Source organism: Charadrius vociferus, unplaced genomic scaffold (genome assembly GCF_000708025.1).
Source record: "Charadrius vociferus isolate BGI_N301 unplaced genomic scaffold, ASM70802v2 scaffold115, whole genome shotgun sequence".
NCBI classification, from domain to species: domain Eukaryota; kingdom Metazoa; phylum Chordata; class Aves; order Charadriiformes; family Charadriidae; genus Charadrius; species Charadrius vociferus.
The window spans coordinates 1310343-1325209 of record NW_009648636.1 but is presented as its reverse complement, the minus strand read 5'-3'; the positions used below and the strand labels follow the sequence as shown (position 1 = coordinate 1325209).

Sequence of the window (14867 nt, the reverse complement as noted above, 5' to 3'; positions counted from 1 at the left end):
AAAGTGTAAGTATGTAATCCAGAATACTTAGAGGACATGTTATTTGCCTCGTGTTTTGGCCTCAGAAGAATTTATAATACAGATGAAGTATGCATGTGCGTACAGAAATTTGTAAAATAGAGGCTCCATTAATCCATGTATGAGGCCATTAACTCCAAATAATGATTCAGACTACATAAACTAGGAGTCCACACGTCTCTCTGTACTATAGGAAATTTAGACATTAAAACTTACTGTGAATTCCCTCTCATGAATCTGCCCTGCAATCGAAAGTTATTTCTGAGATTCCAGGGATTACGTACTGGACTCCAAATGCATTTTTTCGGATTAGAGCAGAGACAAGTGTTTGCCCAGTAATGACATCAGTGTAAGCTATTTATCAAGTTCAATTTTGTTAATGTCTGTGAAGAAAAGTGATCCATGTTAATAGGCTTTTATTCCATGCCATTACTTTCAATAGATATACCTTTATTTAAGACTTTAGAAACCATTGCTTTTGCCCATGCCTGCTCCTTACGTGTACCGATTGCTTATATGTTCTGCAACCTCTCCTCTTTGTTACTGCTTTCCTTTCACTGGATGGGATTGGTTCCCTGTGGGGTCATATTAGACCACGGGAAATGTCTGGGTAACACATGAAGAAATGGAAAATCTTACAGCCACACAGCAAACGGTTAGTTTATAGTGTTGCCACTTCTGTTCCTTAGAGTGCTTTTCCCACTTTTTGAACATTTGAATCAAATACCTTTTGGTCGTCTTTTCTTTTCTTCCCCCCCCCCCAAATTAATGCATTAAAATTCTGGATCATTCTGGATCATTCTAATTACTAACCTTGTAACCTGCATCTTGATAGTTTTGGGTTTTTTTTTTCCGGAAGGGGGGGGGAAATCGCCACTGATAAGACTGTAAACAAAACTCTTTCTAATCTGCTAAATGGATCTCTGATTGGATTAAGTAATAGACAAATTGAATTATTTGTGCAGAAATTTCTTCTCTCCAGAAAACTTAATCAGTAGATGGGTTTTGCAACCTCTCATATGAAAACGAGTGCCTTATATACTTTTTTACGATGCATGATGCTTGCTTTATCTAGATTTTTTTTTGGTATGCAGTAGACTTAGAGTCTTGCAGTGCATCTTTAACTTTGATCTCCTTACTAAACTTAAATACTAATACGTATGTGTTCTTTTGCTTTTCTAACCACCTAACAGGAAGATGAGGAGGGAAGCTGGGCTCAGGTTGGAAACTTTATGTAATATTATCATCTATATGTAAACTGTCACAATAATTAGAGCATGTTTCCTTTATCGCAGTTTCTTTTAGTGACTCTTGGTGTGGCTTGGGGATTGGGAGTGGGGGAAACTGCAGGTTTAGCTCTGTATAATACATACTTGGAAGATACATTTTTATATTTAGATGATTTAAGTATTTTAATGTTTTCTAGAGTTTCCAAGATTTGGTGGTTGATCGTTGGAAATTTGTAAAATACGTTGTTACATAGTACATCACCAAAAAGCGATGCATAAGGATTTTTAATAATAGGGGTGTTAGGGGGAAGAATATTCAGAAATACTTATCCTCTAGCTTATGAAGCACCAAAATGTAGTTAGTCTTTCTTAATAAGCATTCTTGTATGCTACACATTTAACACACTAGATCAAATTTTAAAATAACTTCATCACATAAAACATGGAATGCTTTGGTGGAGGAATGGCTCTCTGGGAAGCCAGAAGTCCAAGAAGAATATCTGCTCTGTGCAGAAAGTCCCTGTTCAGCGCAGCCACCATCACAGGTGTGCTACAAGATGCGCTGAGCCTAGATAGTTAAGTAGATTTCTGTGTGCTAATTCTGTAATCCTCCATGATTAATTGTTTTCCCTTAAAGTGGTGACAAATCCTAATTGTATTTTCAGGCATTGATATAGTTGAGTATTTTATACAGGGATATAAACAAAACTCGGGATTTGCCCGTGACCCGTATCTTTGGACAGTATACTCTTCTTGCTTGGCTGCCCTCCAGCTTAAATCTGTTTAAGTCCCATTAACTGCGTCTGGGATACTCATTTGCAGATTGTCAGTGATAACAATCATAGCTTGCCTCCCTGTTCCGAGAGTAACGTGCTCTTGCAGTCTGCTGCCTGGCCATGGCTTGAAGAAATGCATTTCTGTGGGGCCTTGCTCCTTTCTAGAAGGTGCTTCCTCTAGAGGAGAAATAAAGCTTTTGACTTTTAATTGCACAGTAAAAATGAATTATTACCCTTGACTTTTGAAAAAAAGATGCTGCTGGTTTTTTGCTGTTCAAGGAATGATTAGATGCATAGTTACAAACTCTCTTCTCAGAAGTTTTCTCCAGAAAAAAATGCCTGGTGATTTACAGGTCAAAAATGCCTTAGAGATAAGGCTCTGTTTAAGGATAAGGACGAGCATTTAGAAGTGCTTGTTCTTCAGTAGTGGATTTTTACCAGTTTCTGAGAACAGTTAAGTGTATTCAAAAAAACCTTGCAGGTTTGGGGGTCTTGATATCTTGTATTTATATGGTCATGTGAAAAAATAAGATTCCCCCATCCAATTTTCAAGAGATACAATATTTTCAACATCTTAATGAAAAGAAATTCCTCTTGCTTTCAAAACCATATAGATTAGTCTTTTATTTTTGTTAGCTTCTCCATATTTTTATACTCTTCAACATGAAATAAATTAAGGCATTTTACTTGCTGATCTGAATATTAAAACTTGCTTTTCTTTGTGAGGATGACTTCTTCAGAGAACGTACATGTAGTATTCAATATTTTGATTTGCTTATCTTTACAGGCTAAGAATTAAGTAAGCATTGTTTTACTTTTTTTTTCTTTAAAATACGTTGTCTAACAAAAAGCTTTGCTCTTTTATTTCTCATTTTAATAAGCTTATGCCTTAATCTTTTAAAAACAGACGTTAGCATATGGTGATATGAACCATGAGTGGATTGGCAATGAATGGCTCCCTAGTTTGGGGCTCCCTCAGTATCGCAGCTATTTCATGGAATGTCTCGTTGATGCTCGAATGCTGGATCATTTAACTAAAAAAGATCTGCGTGGGCAACTTAAAATGGTGGACAGCTTTCACAGGTAAATAGATTTAAGTTGGAGACCTAACTTACAGTAAACGTTTCTGTTATCTCAAAATGATTTTTTTCTCACTTTTTTTTTCCCTAAACAGAAACAGTTTTCAGTGTGGAATTATGTGCCTACGAAGACTGAATTATGATCGAAAAGAACTTGAAAGAAAAAGAGAAGAAAGCCAGAATGAAATTAAGGGTTAGTGCATTGTCTTGACCTCAGTCTGATTCTAACGTGTTTTCACTGATCTGCCTCAAAAATTTATTTAAAAAAAAAAAAAAAAGGTGGCATTAGAGTGAGGAATTATTTATAAAATATCAAGTGTTAAATACAGGAGATGTGTCAGGATGCAGTGTATCATAAAACATAATTAAATCATTCACTCGTGCAGACATGTGCTACAAATGCAGGCATTTTTGAAATTTACTGCTCTGAAGTTTGAAACAAAACTCAATGTTTTAGGAGGATGAGGGTTGAAAAGTTTTTGGTTTTTTTTCTTTTTTTTTTCCTGTTCTGACGTAATTTTGCATCTATGTGATTTTATTGTTGCTTGTAGTTGGTCATTTTTATTACCCACATCTTGATGAAAAAAATATCCAGGTGATTTAGGTGTGTTTATCTTCCAGATGCGTGGTGATTATTGAACAAGAGAGGAGGAAGAAGAAAAAGCAGGGTGGGAATTCACAGTATTTTCCAAGACTTCCCATAGAAATTTCATCCTCTGCCTAATATCAGAAGTCTTTTCTGACATCTTAAACTAGAATTCCAGGGTTACCTTACACACAATTTTCTGAGTTGGCTCTGTGCCCGCTCTGCCCCTTTCCGTTTAAAGTGTTGATACCCTCTGGTGGTTATTCTACTAATTGTGCCCGAGAACATTCCCAGGAGTTGCAGCTAACTGGCACGTAACAAGCTTGTGTTGTGGCTGGTAAGCCTTTTTTAGCCTCCTAAATCGTACGGCTGCATCTATTTCCTATAGCGAATTGCTCCTTGAAACATATAACTCTTGAATTCCTCCTGGGAGTTGTTTGGGAAGAATGCCAGTGGACACAGGCCAGAAACGTGCTGTGGATCATTAGAACAGTTCCACTGGCATAGATGTTCCTGAATAGTGTAAAGAAACTTACTTGTAAGAACGTCGTCGTTTTGGTGTTTGGGCTGAACCTGTAAATGCTGCTTTATAATGTTTTTCCTTGAAAAAGTTCTAAGATGAGGGTATATTGACCGCTGAACTGTTACAGTATGAAATGCCTTCCAGCAAACTTCAAATACATTTACTTTCCACTTTACATTTCTGATTGTGGAGAAGTGTAGTAGTGTGCATACACAAGCTGAAGGAAAATCTGCACTACTAAATTGAACCCCTTCAGAACTTAAAGGTAGATAAAATTATAAAACTACTACTAATAAAGCTTTAAACAATGATGATAAATAAAGCTTTCTGTTCAAATTCAGTAGGAAGTGTGTGAGAAGCTGCTATGAGATTTTTCTTTTTGCGTATTTAATTTTTTTTCCCCAAATATTTAATTTGGCACGGGTGAGGTCCAAGCCCGTAAGTGGCTGTGTAGAATAGAAGATCCTGTCTTCCCCATCTGCACTTCTGAACTTCAGTGCCCAGCTGAACTTCTCAGAACTGTGACTGTAGCCTCCCTCTGTGTGCGGAAAGAGGAGGCTGTGTGAGGATGATTCCTTCTGGGTGCAAGGAAAGCTACTGTGTGGAAAGGATCCAACAGCGAGCATTGGACTCTCAGCATTACCTTTTGTTGCCAAATCAGAGCGTTCAATGCACACGAAAAAGGCAGGGGCAGGTTAGATCACAACCTAAATGTTAAATAGCAGTTCCTTGAGGGCTTCTGTTTAACAGCATTTATGATGAACTGTGTATATGTAAAAATCAATCCTGACACGAGCATAGAGATCAAGAAAGGACTGTGGGTTTTTTTGTTCAGAAAAGTTGTATTGTTAGAAATCACACAACTTTTTTTTTTTTTCTCCATAGATGTCCTTGTCTGGAGCAACGAAAGAATGATGCATTGGGTAGTGTCCATTGGTCTTAAAGAATACGCGAATAATCTTATAGAGAGCGGAGTTCATGGTGCACTTGTGGCCTTAGATGAATCATTTGATTACAATGCATTAGCTCTCTTGTTACAAATACCCACTCAAAACACACAGGTAAGTAATAAATAGTTACTTTATGGCCGATAGGATATTTCTCTTCTCTAGGAAGGCTAAAAATGGAACTGACTGACTTTTTCTGTCTTAGGTAAGTGAACGTCCTTCTATTCCCAGCTCTAGCAACTAGAAATGGAAAGCTGTCCTTAATCATTTTATCCTGTAAGAGAAAAACATAGAACCATGCTTTTTTTACTGTTTTCAAATTGTTAATAACAATTCTGGTTGAGAAATTTGCTTGAACAAAAAACATTGAGTATTTTCCTTACAGCCTATCTTCATAGTGCTAGTGTAAAACTAATCATTTTTGTTGCTTGCTAGTTTTTATTTGGAAATAATTAAGTTTGAGCCGGAAATCATGAACTTTCCTATCACAGCTAAGGAAAGGGGGAGCTGTTAAGTCTTCCTTATATTTTTAATGTTACGACTTATTTAGTACTTGAAAAATTACAATTTATGTTTATTAATCTGATAAGGTATTAAACAGTTTTTGAGTTGTATTGTTTTAAGAATTACTGTAGGTTACTAATTACTAATCTTTTGGAATTAATTTCCATTTCTTTTGTACTATAAACTTTAGGCTCGTGCTGTTCTGGAGAGGGAATTTAATAACCTTCTTGCTATGGGCACTGACAGAAGACTTGAAGAAGTAAGTTACTTGACCCATTTTATGGTCCTGGGAACTTTATCCAAACTGTTAAGGGAAAGAATTTAGCTTGAACCTCTTTAAGCTACTGACAGAAATCTTCACTTGAAATTCTTTGTCTTGAGAGTTTCTGAATATGGCAGATTTTGTGTATTTAGGTAAGATGACTTTGAATATGAAAGTATTGAGATGACTTGCAAGTTTGTTTTTTGTAGTGTGCGTGGTTAATATCTAATAGCAGCACTTTAGGCTGAATCTTCTTTTTCTACCTGAAATGTGGGAAAATTAGTGACCGGTGTTGCAGATGAACAGGCTATAACAGAGAAAGGTGCTGCACAGCACTTTTCAAATCTTTGTCCTAATGAGCAGTATTTCCAATAGTTTGGAGTGTATTTCAAGAAAGCTTATGTTGTTAATATCCATTAATACTGGTATAGATGACCACCAGGTATGTTTGCACATCAGAGTAATTCCTGTCAGGCAGTCTGTGCTCTTACGGTGTATAAACTCCATTCAAATGTAATGAGTATAAAACTCTAACAAACTAGGTGTGAGACCGTTTTGTAGACCCTATGAACCCATAGGATAAAGGAGAGACTGTGACATCTTTGACCTTTTAAGTTGCTCTGTGCTGTAACTTGGTGAAGAGTTTCAAGCGGGTGTTACTTCCCCAGGAGGCTCCGAACTCTGTGCTGCCTCTTCATTGGTGCTAATGGGAGTTTGTGGTTGCTCATGTACGTGAAAGTGGTTCAGATTAAGACTGAGGTGGCGAAACCCTGGTGTGGTTAACCAGGTTGGGGAACCAGTCCACAATATCTCAGAAACATTTATGCTGGTATGAGGAAGAGGACGGGGGAAGCGTGAAAGTGCTGACTTCAGCTGCTTTTGGATCAGCGAGGTGAAGCATACCCCAGTGCGTTGAGGAAGGAGGCTGCTGTGACAGACCGTGCTTGGTTCTGTGTTTATCTTTTGCTTAATGGACTTGTTGCAACCCTTTTGTGGCACATCCCGACGGCTCTGTTCTCAGCATGCATCTCTACTAAGGTTTTAATAACATTTTCAGAAAGCAGCATGATAGTTTTCTAAGGTATTTTTCCATAGTGAGTTCAAACTGCAAGAGAAGGAGCTTTGAGGGAATGGATGTTGGCTCTGTTCTAGCGGCACAGGGCAGCTTGTTGATCTTGAAGCTCTCTTCAAATAATGCAGACACTTGTCTCCTAAGTCTAAAATGGGGTAAATTTTAGGTAAAACAACATTCAAATCATTGAACTGTTTCTAAAGGTAAAGTTGGCAAATGGAGAGGCACAACGGGTACGTATGCATTGACACAATACCTTCACTGCAAAAGACATTTTCGGAATTGGGACTTAAACTGTTGTATTTAGTAAGTGCAGTATTGTATTTCTGAAGTGGAATATTACTTCAGAGATGCAGATGTATTAATGGGGGGAAAATGCACCCAGGTAATTACAAGTTTACCCAAGTGCTTATGCAAAATGCTGCAAGGCAATGTAGTATTTACTGCACTTACCCTTTTTTCCCTCACTGCCACTTCCTGGAATTTGGAGCATGAGAAAGCACAGTAGCGGTATCATCATTCCTGTAAGACAGAATTGAAGGTTAAAAGCAATTGTTCAAATTAAGCCCCTATATGGCAGTGTTCCCAAAGCAGCTTTTATGATGTGCCCCGCTCCTCACATCCCCTAAGAATGAGTGATGTGACACTTAAAAATTACTGCAAATCATGAAGTACAAACATTTGAAGTGAAAATCGTTTTCCTAAATGTGCTGAGCACGTGAATTTCCATAGTTACTGAGCTGAAGAGCCTACACTCTAGCAAATGAACACAGATTCTTGCAAATGAAGATTACTGCTGCTGTTGCACCTCAACTGTTCTGAAAATTAACTCATTCGGTGGTGATACAGTTCCTTAAGATTGTGGGTAATCTTTTAATGTCAATAACAGTCCTACATTTTCTGAATCACTAATGATGTTTATCAATATAACAGGACGACGATAAGAGCTTTAGGAGAGCACCTTCATGGAGAAAGAAGTTTAGACCAAAGGACATTAGAGGTTTAGCTGCTGGGTCAGCAGAGACTCTTCCTGCAAATTTCAGAGTTACAACCTCAATGTCTTCACCCTCTATGCAGCCAAAGAAGATGCAGATTGATGGTATTGATTTTTGTATTATTTTAAGCATGATGCACTTTTTTTGCTTGAGTTTACAGGGGAATTAAGTTCAAATTACCTTTTTGCTGCATAAAAGCATCTGCCTGGTGCATGGTTGTATAAATATAACACTGTGTTTAACCATAGGGTGCTTTATAATTTGAGGAAGCTGTAACAGATGCGGAGTTTTTTTACTTCATTGGAATAACAAAATGAGAATTATAGTTAGAAATAAATTTATCTTAAACTAGGCAAATAAAATTACGTTTCAGTAGAAGTCTTTTAATCATGTGATGCATAATTTCTAATTAGCAACAATTAGGCCAATGTAAGTCCTACTTCTGAAATACAGTAAAATGCATTCAAAAATGCAGTAAACTCCCTCGGGTAATTTTAACATTATTAAAACTTGAGTAAAAGATTTGTTATTCCCCCTGCAGTGGTCATTTAAGTATTGATCATACTTGAAATCACTGCTTCAGTCATTGCTGTGTACTTAACAATCTATATGTATATGTGTGCGTGTGCATGCATACGCACAGAGATATGTATTTAAAAAAAGAAACAAACCAATCCCCCCAAAACCCACCTGGAAGTGGGAGTTGGTCACCTGTCACATGAGGTATCTTGTCTGTTTAAAGAAAGCGTCTTTAGTACCGTGAACGTAAACTTGAACTTGAATTTGTTTTACAAAACACAAGTAAAAATAAATGGAGAATGTATTTAATTGGAACAGACAGGATGAGAACTTTGGCATAACCTGTCAGAGTTGTCTCAGGTTCTGAGTAAAGGTCAAAGAAAAAACCTTTGCATCTGATGTTGCTCTGTAAAATGTGAGCTGTTTTAAATTTTAAATACTGTCACCAGTATCACAAAATATTTTCCAGAGTTCATGTGGGAGTCTGTAAATTAAAATAAGTGAAGTCTTTACCACATAAACCCCCTTTCTTTTATGATATAAAAATCCCAGAAAAATATTTTAAGTATATAAAATAGAAAATAAATAAGTTATAAAATTACCTTTGCCAATTTCTGTGTGCTAGTTGGCATGCAGGTTTGGGGTTTTTTTTTTTTTTTAATTCTTTGTTAACCACTGAAACTAGAAGTGGATAATATATAAACTGTAAAACAAATTCTCTTTTTCTAACTTGTAACCTTAGATTTGGGTGAGTACAGTAGCTGTAATCACATTGCTGTGAGAAAGGGGTTTTTTTTGAAGACTAACATGCATGCTGTGTTCTGCATGTCTTCCCATGCTTCTTGAAATAGGCAGTGTATCAGGAACACAAAGATTGGATTCTGCTACAGTAAGGACCTACTCCTGTTAAAGCCTTCTCCTGGTGAGTAAAATTGATAGGTATAATAGTAAAACAGCTATTTATGAAATAAAACATCAGGTATTTTAATACAGTGGATTTACATACTTACAAAACTTTCATGTTTTCAGGGTAGATTGTTACATTGAAAATCCTGAGATTATTTCCTACAATGAAGATTATGAGAGTTTAAATACTTACTTTTGTAAAGAGTGTATTCTTTTGAGATTTTTTTTTTTTTTAAACAGCCTAAAAAAGGACCTGTGGTAAATAGCTATGTAGAAAGTGTTGAAATCAAAGGTTGTATGAAACAGCTAGTGAAAGTGGGGAGGAGGAAAGGAAACTTAAATTAGGCATATAAAGGAAAGAAAATAATTCAGTGTATGACACTGCAGTTCAGATTATTGATCTTTCAGAGTCTTTGGTCAAAGTTATCCCACTACTATATACTTCAGTATTGAATTGTTATAGGAATAATTGCATACTTTTCCAACTCTTGGATGCTTCGTGCTTAGGCTGTCCGCTTGGATCAAGCTATGTGCAGCCTAAATTTGGGTGGCTGTGAGCAGTGCTGACCATAAAAGGCAGCTTGATAACACAAGGGTGTTTAACACACAATACAGGTATTACGGCTTATGAAAGATTTGTAGTCCTTACTCCAGGATTTGGAATGATTTTCCTTCAGCAGCCTCTGCTGTATTTTCTTATGGAACAGTATTTCTCTCATTTTACGAAAAAGTCTGGAAATTAATTTTTTTTTTACTATATTGGATTTAAAAAAAAAATAATTAAAATTTCCAGTGAATCTTTCACTAGCTGGTATCTTCCACAGGTTACAAATTGCCTGTCTCTTCTGCTTACAGCTTTTCCTTTCTTCTTACCAGTAACATCCCTACCAACTCATGTATTGGCTGCCCTTTCTTCGAATTCTGAACCTTTTTGCATATACACGTTTAGTTCTAAAGACTTCTTATGTATGAAGTGCTGCGAAGGGGAAACTCTTGCACATAGCAGCTCAGCTCATGTGGATCTGTCAGTGTATAATCTCAGGGGCTATCGTAACATTTTTTTTTTTAGCTTCAAGATATTGAGGTTTTAAGTCTTCCCCCAAAATCTCCCCACTGTTTCAGGATTTTCTATAGTCAGATGACCTAGAATAAAAATCTAGGAAGCACAAATATTTGACCTCACGTGCTTTATTTTGCATTGCAACTGAAGATTACAGAAGGCAATAAAATTGTGAACATCGTGGCATGGCAATAATTCAGTGCATGACTGCTACAGTACTGAGCTGTTTGCGAGAAACTTAGAATGAGGTTTTAAAAAAAACAAACAAACAAAAAAAAACCCAAGAAACCACTAATGGATTTTTTTGTGTGTGTGTTTTTCTTTTTGTGTGTTTTTTGTTTGTTTTGTCGTTGTTTTTACAGTTTACCCACACTATTTCTACCGGTGATATGCAGCATTTTCAACATTTGGAACCCTTAACCTGTTAATACTTGTTAAATGGACACTTTGAGATATTTTATTACAGAGTTTTTAATTAGCAAATAAATTCATGAGTACTATAGAGAAAATATTTTAGAATCTAAATGTTTCTTATATTTATGTGACTTCTCATTTATATAGTTACTTACTTTTTCTGTTTCTATTCAGTCTACAAATCAACATTGCTGATTTTTTATTCTAATTTTAGTCTTTCCAACTGAATGTACTGTAATGCTTGTATGTATATGTCCCTATAAGTAATATAGGGTTTTTGTAAATTATGCAGTTACTGTAATTATCATTGTTTTTTAATAATGAAACTGAAGGTGAAAAGGATTTTAATACCTTTGTAAAAGTATCATGACACCAAGCAGTATATATTTTGTCTTTTGGAAATGTTAGCTTAGATCTGAAAACAAGTCCAGCTTTTTTTCAGGTAAGCGATATGTTGTTGTAGAAGGTATGGTACATGCTTGTTCTTCTTTTCAGAACTGTACCTTTCCACTAAGAGGATTTGTCGAGTAGTGGGAATTTGTCTTTATTTAAAATTATAACTTGTTTTAAAAGCTGGGAAGACCTAGTAACACTACGGAACACGTTTTAGAAGTGATTGACTCGGTCATAACACTCTGCTGTATTTGTATAGCATATCTTCACAGTGACTGAAAACAAGCCATAAACCAAGAACTGTTTTGTTTTTTTGGGTTTTTTTTCCTTAACTGAGGAAGATAGACTTCGTAATAATTCCTGGTCGTAATCCACAGACCACAGAGTTTTTGTTCTAGATCTTTTTGATTGAAAACACTTGCGGAGAGATGCTGGTGAAACTAGTTTCAATGGACCAATCATGAAGCACTGCCGTCTCATGTCAAATGAGTAGTGAAAGATGAAGGTACAGTGGGCTGAAAACTAAAGCAGTGCAACTTCTAATAAAGGCCTTACTTTTCTTACGTAAGTCATCTTTTGTGTTTTGTAAACTTGTTCTAAAGAGTTGTCTGGACTTTAATTTTGATGGTTGTAGGCATTTTGGACTGTATGAGTAGAAAATGTATCCAACACTTGTAAATGGCATATTAAAAAGCCAGCAAGAATCTGTTCAGATGGTGCATTATTTATTATGCAACAATATATATAGCATGTCTTTTTTCTTATTTTGTTTTCCACTTTTAACTTGCTTGTAAAACTGAAATTCATTGTTACTGCTCTGTTTTTCTATTAATCTTTTGTGTATTTTCAGATTATGTAACAATATGTACAGTCTACTTTGGAACTATTTTTATCACAGTATTATTTATTGCTTTCTTTCAATAAAGTACTGATGCATTTTCCACTGCCAATAAAACACTATTGAAAAGCTAAGATCTAATTGTATGCAGGCAAATACTTTTGCGGTGAGTGGATATTGTCAATAAAGCATCTTAATGATTGTTTGCTGCCCTGTAGATCTTGTTTCAAATGACGACTTTTCTGCAGTAGAAACATGTTCCGTTAGATGTGACATTTTCTTTGGAATTGCTCAAGTTCACATGCGTTAATCAGTTTTTGAAAACCAGTTTTCTGAAGAAAACTGCTTTATTGCCTACTTCTACTAGTAGTTAGAGCTATGATTTACTTTTTAAAATAGTAACAAGAACTATCACACAACTTCAGTGTATTCTGGTCCACGTGATGAAGACTGAAGTGCTGTTCTATATAGCAGCAACAGTTGCTTTGTTAATAAAATGAGATTATGACCACAGTGATATTTGGGGAGAAACATGGGAGTCGAAGGAACCAGTACAAAATTGGGTCACAATAGGGCTGCTTATGTCAATTTTAATATATTGTAAACCATTTCTTGCATAGAAGAGAAGACAGAAGGATAAAGTCACAGAATAATCGAAGCAGGAGTGAAGCCTGTTTCATCACGTCCTCTAGATCAACAGCAGGATGTGGAATGCATGGAATAGAGAAATACTGTGATTGATGCTTTAAACATTGTTCAATAATGCCTCTCTGTTTGTCTAGCTTGTCTATATGAGTTGCTGTCCGATATCATTTGCAGTCTTTTTTATATTTCCAGAGAATCTATCTTTCTAGAAAAAGCTAAAATGAAACTGCAGAAAGAGATCCTGACTCACTGTTCAGCTGAACTTCACTGTTTAGAAAAAAATTGCGTAGACGTTTCCAGTCACTGATGTGATAGTAGGTGTTCAAAGTCATGTATTGTTGCTTCTCAGAAGTGAAAACAACGCGGAATAGACTTGTAAAATGTGAAAAGAAAATACATTTATTATTTTAAGGCTGTAAACCTTAACTGTTATGGAACAATGGAATTGACATGAGAGCTAGAATAAATGAGTGAAATAGAAAAAGCTTTCACAAACTGGCAAAACTGTGTGTTGACTTCCTTCTGAATTATACAGCAAAGCTATCTTGACGAAATTGAGGAAAACACTTCTCAATTTTAATAGACCCTCCCGGAAAGAAAAACACACAAGTGTATATGTAAAAGGCATGGGTATGTTACGGTAATCTTTAAATAAAGCTTGGTTAAATACAACTTTTTGTAAATTGCCAAATGTCTTTAAAAGCTTTATTTGGAAAGATTAGTGCTATAAAAATTACAGTATGTGGGGTTTTTTTCTGCATGAAGGAAATGGTAGAATTATCTGAGAGAACTTTAAACTTGCAATTTTTGCATGTTTAGAGGGCAGGGAATCCCAAAACAGATGTTATAACTTAATCTTTCTCCTTTCAAACTGACATAGAATTAAAAGACAAGAAGTTGCTTTTGCGTTGTCTTATGGACAGGAGTGATTTATCATGCCGAAACTCAGCAGCGCATGTGTGAAGTAGTTCGAAGCAGAATTTATGCTTGGAACTGGGTAGACAACGATTGGGAGAAGGGGGGCATCAGCAAAATTAATTTTCAGGTAAATAAAAATTGACACAGTGTTTTGTTTAATGAGTTATTTGAGGGGTGATATTTTTGTTGAAACTAGAGAGTTACTTCGCTTTTCAAAGGAAAGTGGGGTTTTTACTTCTTGATAATTCCATTTTCAGGGTCATAGTTTTCTGCTCTAAGCTTTTTAAGAGTAAGTTTAACCCAATTTTTAAATTATGCTATATTCAGGTTAGAGGGTAAATCACCATATGTTTAATACTGGGAATAAAAAAAAAAAAAATTAAGCCTATTTATACAGTGAGTTTGACTCTGTTTGGCTTTAGGTGACTGACAGTAGCTGTCCCACTAAGAATGGGAATTTGCAAGTCATGTTCCTCCCTCCAGGAAAACTGCTCATGTGGATTTTTTTTTTTTTTTAATCTTACCCTTTATTACAGTTTGAATTTGTATATTTATTTGTAATTTTTTTTTTTTGCTAGAAATGTCATTCCTTGGAGTCTGTTTCTGTAAACAGACTGTTTCTTTTCTATAAACAAATAGTGGGCCAACAAATAACTCCTGAAGGCAGCGTTTTTAAACCCCGATGGTTTTCCTTTTTGGCATCTGTTGAATTTAGGTACCCTGTGAACAGTCACGTGACCCTTTTTGCCCACCGGTAAAAGAGAGGTGGAACCCCTTCACAAAGAAACGTCGTGGTGCAAAAGTGAGTATTAAGATGTTTAAAAAGAAAATAGTATGGTCAACGCTATATATTCTGCTGGAGCCCTTTTTTTAAAGCCCTAGTGGGACATTATTGAAGTAAAAAAAAAAATAATCTAATTTGTAGTTTAAGAAATGGGGAAAGGAGCAGCTATGCTACAGATTTAAACATATGTATATAATATATAGATACTTTATATAAGTTATATATATTTAAGGGACCAGGAGCCGCTCCGTGGATGGATGCGTCACCCCCGTGTCCCCCGGTGGCGGGGGGCCGCGGAAGCGGGGGGGGGGGGGGGGGGGGCGGGTGTTTTTGGGGGGGGGGGGGGCGCCTGCCGGTGGTGCCGGTGCCGCTGCAGGCGGCGGCGGCGCCTCTGCTGTT

The 14867-nt window shown here is 36.3% G+C and overlaps 1 protein-coding gene across 1 annotated transcript in view; it reads left to right on the top strand.

The window, feature by feature from the left end:
• Positions 1-12649, top strand: part of PPFIA1 (protein tyrosine phosphatase, receptor type, f polypeptide (PTPRF), interacting protein (liprin), alpha 1) — a 59371-nt gene extending 46722 nt beyond the window's left edge. The window contains 9 exon segments of the mRNA XM_009886248.1: positions 611-673; positions 1212-1238; positions 2931-3106; positions 3198-3295; positions 5097-5272; positions 5853-5921; positions 7930-8095; positions 9362-9432; positions 10839-12649. Coding sequence (XP_009884550.1) covers positions 611-673; positions 1212-1238; positions 2931-3106; positions 3198-3295; positions 5097-5272; positions 5853-5921; positions 7930-8095; positions 9362-9420 — 834 coding nt within the window. The 3' untranslated portion in view covers positions 9421-9432; positions 10839-12649.
• The last annotated feature ends 2218 nt before the right edge of the window (positions 12650-14867 follow it).